We start from the raw sequence: 8,040 nt of genomic DNA, 5'->3' as shown, positions 1-8,040 counted from the left end.
CGTTCCCATCCGCGATGCTCCGGACGCGGCCATGCTGGGAGGGGGGGGGGGAGCTCCGCTGCATCCCGCCCCCCCCCGTTCCCCCCCCTTGTCCCGCCTCCAACTTCCCGGCCGGGGCGCGGCGGCGGCGGCAGCGCGGGGCGGGCGCTCCCGGCTCCGGTTCCCGCATGGCGGCCGCGGGGCCCCCCCCGGGCGGGAGCAGCAGCCCCGAGCAGCGGTAGCGCAGCGCGGAGCGGGCGGTGAGTGCGGGACCGGGGGGGGTCCGGGGGTTGTGTCCGGGTCTCTGTGGGTGTAACCCCCCCCCGAACCCCGGGTGTAGGCCCCCCCATAAAGGGAAATGGAACCTTACTAAAGACAACCCCCGCCCCCCTAAGCAGGGACCTCCCCAATGTATGGGGCTGGAGTAGGAATCCCCCTACCCTGCACAGGGACACAGACACCCCCGGCACGGGGGACCCCCCCTGCAAAGGGAAGGGGGACCCCGGGTATGGGCATCCCCCTGGTGTGCAGCTGGAGTAGGGAACACTCACACAGAGCAATGGGGGGGGGGGCACTGGGGCACCTCCGGGGGGGGATTCATCAGCTCTTGTATTTCTTCCCCCCCCCCCCCCCCCCCCCATTTTGGGGGGAGCCATGGGGGTGTCCTCAAGTGAACCCCTAATGAGGGGGTGTCTCTATGGCTCCAGTGTGTGCCCCCCCCCAGGGTGGTGATGCACACCATGACTGGGCAGCTGACTCATTCAGTGTGGGGGGGGCCTGGCCATGGCTATAGGGAAACTGAGGCATGGGACACACACACCAAGACAAGGTAAATGCCCCCCCATCCATAGGCAGCCATGGCCGACCCCAGCCACATCCAGTCAGCTGCTTCCAAGAGCATCCGTCCCTTCCGCTCAAGCGAGGAGTACCTGGAGGCCATGAAGGAGGACCTGGCCGAGTGGTTCAACACCCTCTATGACCTGGACATCCATGCGGATACGTTCCTGGAGAGCCTGGAGACAGGCGCTCACCTCTGCCGCCACGCCAACAATGTCACCCGCAGCGCCCGCGCCTTCCAGCGCCGGCACCCGGAGCTGGGCACGCGCGTCCCCCGCAACGAGGTCCTGTTCCAGGCCAAGAACGTGGCCCCCGGCTCCTTCGTGGCCAGGGATAACGTGTCCAACTTCATCCGGTGGTGCCGGCAGGAGCTGGGCATCCAGGACGTGCTCATGTTCGAGACCAATGACCTGGTGCTGAGGAAGAACGAGAAGAACTTTGTGCTGTGCCTGCTGGAGGTGGCGCGGCGGGGAGCGCGCTTCGGCATGCTGGCCCCCATGCTCATCCAGATGGAGGAGGAGATCGAGGAGGAGATGCGGGACCCAACGGGGACCCGGCGCCAGGAGGGCCAGGACCCACAAGCACCCTCGTACCCCGGACGGGCCCGACCCATCTCCATCTGTGACCTGAAGAACCTGGATGAGCTGGTGAGACCCACTGCGGGCCAGGGCTTCACCCAACCGGCTCTATGGGCCTCTCTGTACGCTCAATGGGGTGCTCTATGGTCCAGGGGAGGTCTCTATGGACCATAGGAGGTCCTCTCTATCCACCCAATGGGATGCTCTATGGCTCTGAGGCCCATGGGACATCCTCTCTATCCACCCAATGGGCTCTGTGGTCCAGGGGCGGTCTCTATGGCCCGTGGGAAGTCCTCTCCATCCACCCAATGGGTTCCCTATGGCCCATGGGAGGTCCTCTCTATCCACCCAATGGGTGCTCTATGGCTCTGAGGCCCATGGGAGGTCCTCTCTATCCACCCAATGGGTGCTCTATGGCTCTGAGGCCCATGGGAGGTCCTCTCTATCCACCCAATGGGTGCTCTATGGCTCTGAGGCCCATGGGAGGTCCTCTCCATCCACCCAATGGGTGCTCTATGGTCCAGGGGAGGTCTCTGACCCATAGGACGTCCTCTCTATCCACCCAATGGGGCTCTCAGTGGCCGGTGGGAGGTCCTCAGTGGCCTCCTGACGTCAGGATGGGTTATGTCGGGGGTAGCTATGGCCATAATGACTGGGGGGGATGGACTGGACCCCAGTGTCACCCCCGCCCCTATGGCGATGGGGGCACAGGACCTGCCCCCCCGCCAGCACCATGAGGACAGACAGAGGGACATGGGGACAAACAGCCATGACAAGGGGGTGCCCCCCCCAGCCCGGCTCAGCAGGGATTAGAGCCGGGCTGGGAGCAGGAGCTGGATTAACACAGGGACACGGGGGGGGGGGAACACAGGCAGGACACAAGGGGGGGGGGGGATTCTCCCCTCCCCTGACCCCTAAACTCAAAGCTCCTCCAATGAGACCCCCATTGCCCATTGAGGATGCTGAGGAAGGGGATGCCCCCCCCCCCCCCCCATCCCAGCGCCGCATTTTTCCGGGCTGCGTAATTCCTCTCCATGGGCTTTTATGGGCAGCGCCGGAGCCGGGGAGGAGCCTGTGGGGCCACATCCGGACCCATGCACCCGTCTGTGTGTCCTAGGGGGGCAGCAGGGTCAGGACCCACACCCTGCACCCCCAGACCCACCCTTTCCCGTGGCCCCGAGGCCAGGGCAGGATGTGTCCGTGTCCCTGCATCCCCCTGGATCCCAGCCTGATCCCTGACGTCAGCGCAGGCAGGAGGCACAGAGCAGGCAGGGAGCTATGGGGGCACCTCTGCTATGGGGTCCACTGTTATGGGGGTCCCCTCTGCTAAGAGGAGCCCCCCAAACCCTCCTCTTGGCTTGTTATGTTGAGGGGGGTGGGATTTAATCCCTTTCTGTGGGTGCTCGTGGGGTGCTGGGGGTCCCTGCCCCATAGTGGGGTGCTCAAACCCCCCCTGGGTCAGGGAATAGTGGGGCTGGGAAGTTCCCAGCTTTGGGGTGCTCTGTGCTCCCCACCCCAGGGTCCCAGCACGAGTGGGCTCCATAGGTAGCAGATGGAGTTGTGCCTGTTCTCAGCCTGCTCAGGGATGGGTGCCCATAGGACCACCCCAGGTCCCTCTCCCATGGGCTGTGAGTGCTGCAGGGGTGGCACCCAGGGAGCTCTGCTGTCCCCTCCAAGTGCAGCCATTGTAGGGGCTGCCCCATAGCGGGGTCTGGCCCTGTTGATCCCTCACTCCCACTGCAGGTACGGGAGATCCTGGAATGCTGCTCCTGCCCCTCCCAGTTCCCCATGGTCAAGGTCTCAGAGGGGAAATACAAAGTGGGGGACTCCAACACCCTCATCTTTGTGCGGGTAAGAGCCAGCACCCACCATGATCCCATTGCATCCCCACTGTGTCCCTATTGCGTCCCCACTGTACCCTAATTGTGTCCCCACCAAATCCCCACTGTATCCCACTTGTGTCCCCATTGTGTCCCCAACCTGCTGCCCCACAAGGGGCACTGGGGGGTGTCCGTGCCCCCCCGACACAGGTGTCCTGGGGGCTGCAGGTGCTCCGGAGCCACGTGATGGTGCGAGTGGGGGGCGGATGGGACACGCTGGAGCATTACCTGGACAAACATGACCCGTGCCGCTGCGCCTCGCTTGGTGAGTGCCCCCGGCACCCCATAACAGTGACACCCCATAACAATGACAGCCCATAGCAGTGACACCCCATAACAGTGACACCTATAACAATGATATCCTATAATAGTGACACCCCATAACAGTGAAATCCCATAATAGTGACACTCCGTAACAGTGATATCCCATAATAGTGGCATCCCATAACAGTGACACCCCATAATGGTAACACCCATAACAGTGGCATCCCATGATAGTGGGATCACATAACAGTGACAGCCCATAATAGTGACACCCCATAACAGTGAAATCCCATAATAGTGACACCCCATAACAGTGACATCCCATAATAGTGGCATCCCATAAGAGTGGCACCCATAACAGTGACATCCCATAATAGTAACAACCCATAATAGAGACACCCCATAACAGTAACATCCTATAATAGTGACACCCCGTAACAGTGACACCCCATAACAGTGAAATCCCATAGTAGTGGTATCCCATAACAGTGGCACCCATAACAGTGACATCCTATAACAGTACATCCTATAATAGTGACACCACATAATAGAGACACCCCATAACAGTGTCACCCCATAACAGTGGCATCCCATAATAGTGGCATCCCATCCCAGTGCCCCATCCCAGTGCCACCGCTCTCAGTCCATCCACCCTGGGTCTCCCCTCCCTGATCCACCTGGAATAGGGAAAAGAGGGATGAGGACAGGCCCAGGTGCTGACCCCATCCTGGGGACCCCTGCTTGGGATGGGGCTGCGGGTGCAATGCACTCCATGGTGTGGGTGCAGTGGGTGCAGTGGGTGCAGTGAGTGACACCACAGGTGCCAATGAGTGCAATGGGGCCACCATGGGTGTAACGGGTGCCAATGGGTGCAATGCATGCAGTGGGTGCCAATTGGGTGTATAGGTGCCAATGGGTACAATGCATGCAGTGGCTACCAATGGGTGTAGTAGGTGCCAATGGGTGTAATGGGTGCAATGCATGCAGTGGGTATCAATGGGTGTAGTAGGTGCCAATGGGTGTAATGGGTGCAATGCATGCAGTGGGTATCAATGGGTGTAGTAGGTGCCAATGGGTGTAATGGGTGCAATGCATGCAGTGGGTGCCAATGGGTGCAATAGGTGCCAATGCGTGCAATGGGTGCAATTGGTGCCAGTGGTGGCACGGAGCCGCCATGGGTGCGATGGGTGCCTGTGGCCCCTGACCCATCCCCTCTGTCCACAGCCCACCGCCAGCCCCGGGCCCCCACCGCCTGCCCCAGCCCCGGGCCCCCCCGGCGCCCCCCTGGCAGAGCCGTGGGGCTCACGGGCACCCCCAGGCCCGGCTCCAGGCAGGAGGGGGGATCCCCACGGGGGGCTCCGGCCCCACAGCCCAGCAGCCCCGGCAGGAGCCCCGCACGCACCGCACACAGGTACTGCACCCATGGGTGCTGCGGCTATGGGGGGAGCACCCACTGCTGCCCCACAGCACACATCAGACCCGTGACAGTGCCCAGCCACATGGGGTGTAATGGGGTTGTAATGGGAGGGAATAGGAGGGTGTAATGGGGGGAAGTGGGAGAATGTAATGGAGTTGTAATGGGAAGCAATGAGAGGGTTAATGGGGTTGTAATGGGAGGCAATGGGGAGGTGTAATGGGGTTGTAATGGGGGACAATGGGGGGTGTAATGGGGTTGTAATGGGGGGTAATGGGAGGATGTAATGGGAGGCAATGAGGAGGTGTAATGGGGTTGTAATGGGGGGCATTGGGGTGTGTAATGTTGGGGCAATGGGAGTGAGGAATGAGGGGGACTGGAGGGCAATGGGAGCTATAGGGTGAAGGTGGAATGGGAGGACAGTGAGGGGGCAATGGAGGGAATGGGGGTGTGTAATGGGGGGCAATGAGAAGTGGGGTGCATTGGGAGATTAATGGGGGTTGTAATGGGGACGAATGGGGGAGATGGGGCAGTGGGGTCTGGAATAGGATAAAGGGGTAAGAGGGGATGCGTACTGGAGGGGTGCAGTGGGGGCAATGGGGGGAAATGAAGAGGAAGGGTGGTGTGTAATTGGGGTCAGTGGGGTGAGAAATGGGGGGCAAAGGGAGATGAGGGAGACTGAGGGTGTGTAATGGGGAGCAATGGGGGACAGTGGGAGTGGGGAATGGGGGAGTGGTCAATACTGGGGGGCAGTGTGGAGGCAATATCGGGGTGCAATAGGGTGGCAATTTTGCGGGGCAATGAAGGGCAGTAGGGGTCAGTGTTTGTTCAATGTTGGAATCAGTGTGGGTCACTATTGGGGTGCAATGGGGGGGGTCAGCATTGGGTTACAATTGGGGGTCACTATTGGAGGGGTCACTATTGGGGTGCAATGAGGGATTACTATTGGGGGTCACTCTTGGGGTACAGTGGGGGGCCACCATTGGGGTACAATGGTGGGGTCACCTTTGGGGTACAATGGGGAGGTCACCATGGGGATACAATAGGGGGTTCACCATTGGGATACAACTGGGGGGTCACCACTGGAGTACAATAGGGCATTCACCATCGAGGTACAATAGGGGGGTCACCATTGGGGTGCAATGGGGGGGTCACCACTGGGGCACAACGCTTCTTCAATGCTCCCTGACCCCCCCTCCCTATCTCCGCAGGCCCCGCGCCCGCCGCTGCTCAGGCGACAGCGACTCCTCGGCCTCCTCCGTGCCCGGCGGCCCCTCGGGCGCACCGAGACCCCGCGACGGGACCCGTGAGGAGCCGGAGCCGCAGCGCTCCCATAGCCCCGGGGCTCCCCGAACCCCACAGCGCTCCCATAGCCCCGGGGCTCCCCGAACCCCACAGCGCTCCCATAGCCCCGGAGCACCCCGAGCCCCACAGCGCTCCCATAGCCCCGGTCCGCCCCGAGCCCCACAGCGCTCCCATAGCCCTGATCCGCTCCGTGCCCCACAGCGCTCCCATAGCCCCGGAGCACCCCGAGCCCCGCAGCGCTCCCATAGCCCCGGAGCACCCCGAGCCCCACAGCGCTCCCATAGCCCCGGTCCCCCCCGAACCCCGCAGCGCTCCCATAGCCCTGATCCGCTCCGTGCCCCACAGCGCTCCCATAGCCCCGGTCCCCCCCGAACCCCGCAGCGCTCCCACAGCCCCGGTCCGCAGCCGCTGCTCCTCATCAGCCGCGGCCCCTCCGGGCAGCACTCGTGGTCGCTGCCCCCGGAGCCGGGGCCGGAGCGGGGCCGGCGCTGGTTGGAGCCGGCCCAGGAGCAGCGGCTGCTGCGGGAGCTGGAGCGGGAGCTCCTCGCCAACACCCGCGCCATGGCCGAGCTGCAGGACGCGGAGCCCCCCCCCGCCCCCCCCCGCCGCAGACTCCGCCTACTGCTCCTCCTCCTCCTCCTCTTCCTCCCTCAGCGTCTTCGCCAAGCAGAGCGCGCCCGCCCCCCCCCGACCCCCCCCGTGCAGCTCCTCCGATGAGAGCTCGGACACGGACGAGCCCCCCCCGCCGCGGCCCTGCCCCCGCCCCCGCCTGGACACGCAGCCCCATAGGAAGCCGTCGAGGATCCCCACGCCGCGGGGCTGTGGGGCAGCGCCCCCCCGCTCCAGCCCCAAAGCCGGGGGGCACCGGTCCTGGGGGGCTCTGCAGAGCGTCCTCTCCTCCTTCCTGGAGCCCGCCTGGGCCCCCCCGGAGCACCAGGGGCTGGAGGAGGACTCCTGGCCCTGAAGCACCCGCAGGGATGCGGGGGGTGATGGCCCCGAGGGACCGCAGCCGAGGTACCGGACACGGGACCTGCGGCACTCGGTGACTGTTGGCGATGGGCCCTGGATGGGCCCCGGTCCGGTGGGAGATGCTCCAGGGGGACAAACGCAGCGGGGCCGGAGCAAGGAGCTGCGGGCCGGGCACAGGGGAACATGGACGGAGGTGAAGCGGCTCCAACCTCAGCTGCACCTCTCCTGCCTCATCCTCATCCATCTCCTCTCTTCCACCTCCTCACTCGAGGTGACTCTGGTTCATGCCCTTGTCCCTCCCCAGCCCATCCGGCCTGGATATAGCCCGTCTGATGTCCCTATGGTGGGATGGGGCTGTCTCTGGAGCCCACCCCCGGCCCTGCATGGCCCCCCCCCAGCCAGTAAAGACCAATGGAGCCGATCCCAGTGCATCCAGTTTGTGTCCTGGGCTTGACCTGCTGAGGAGGGGACGAGACCCCCAGGCCAATGGAGGAAGGGTCCATGGGGCTGGGGTCCTCCATTGGGAGCAATGGAGAGAAGAGCTGGGGTGAGGGTGCACTCCCCTGCAGCCATGGGGACCCCTCCACGTCCCCACAACACCCCATGGCAGCACTCAGCATGGCAGGGGCTCAGCCCCACAGCTGCTGCCCAGGGCTGGCTGTGGGTCACTGTGGGGTGGTCTCAGAGCCCTGCACCGCCCCATGGGGTGCCATAACCCAATGCTGCTGCACTGGGGGGTGCTGGTGCCCATCTCCACAGCCAGGATGCACCCCATGGGGCCCCCCCCAACCCTAACACCAGCCCCGGGGGGCAG

The 8,040-nt window shown here is 63.6% G+C and overlaps 1 protein-coding gene across 1 annotated transcript; it reads left to right on the top strand.

Annotated features, from left to right (window-relative positions):
* Positions 1 to 149: 149 nt before the first annotated feature.
* Positions 150 to 7,629, top strand: GAS2L1 (growth arrest specific 2 like 1). Its single transcript, XM_034068421.1, is given in 7 exon segments — positions 150 to 239; positions 831 to 1,463; positions 3,138 to 3,245; positions 3,443 to 3,539; positions 4,763 to 4,949; positions 6,164 to 6,850; positions 6,852 to 7,629. Coding segments are annotated over 6 exon segments (2,076 nt in total). The 5' UTR covers positions 150 to 239; positions 831 to 836; the 3' UTR covers positions 7,222 to 7,629.
* Positions 7,630 to 8,040: the final 411 nt, after the last annotated feature.

The sequence above is a fragment of the Melopsittacus undulatus genome, chromosome 12, assembly GCF_012275295.1.
Source record: "Melopsittacus undulatus isolate bMelUnd1 chromosome 12, bMelUnd1.mat.Z, whole genome shotgun sequence".
Taxonomy (NCBI): Eukaryota; Metazoa; Chordata; class Aves; order Psittaciformes; family Psittaculidae; genus Melopsittacus; species Melopsittacus undulatus.
This window is presented reverse-complemented; position numbering and strand designations above follow the sequence as displayed.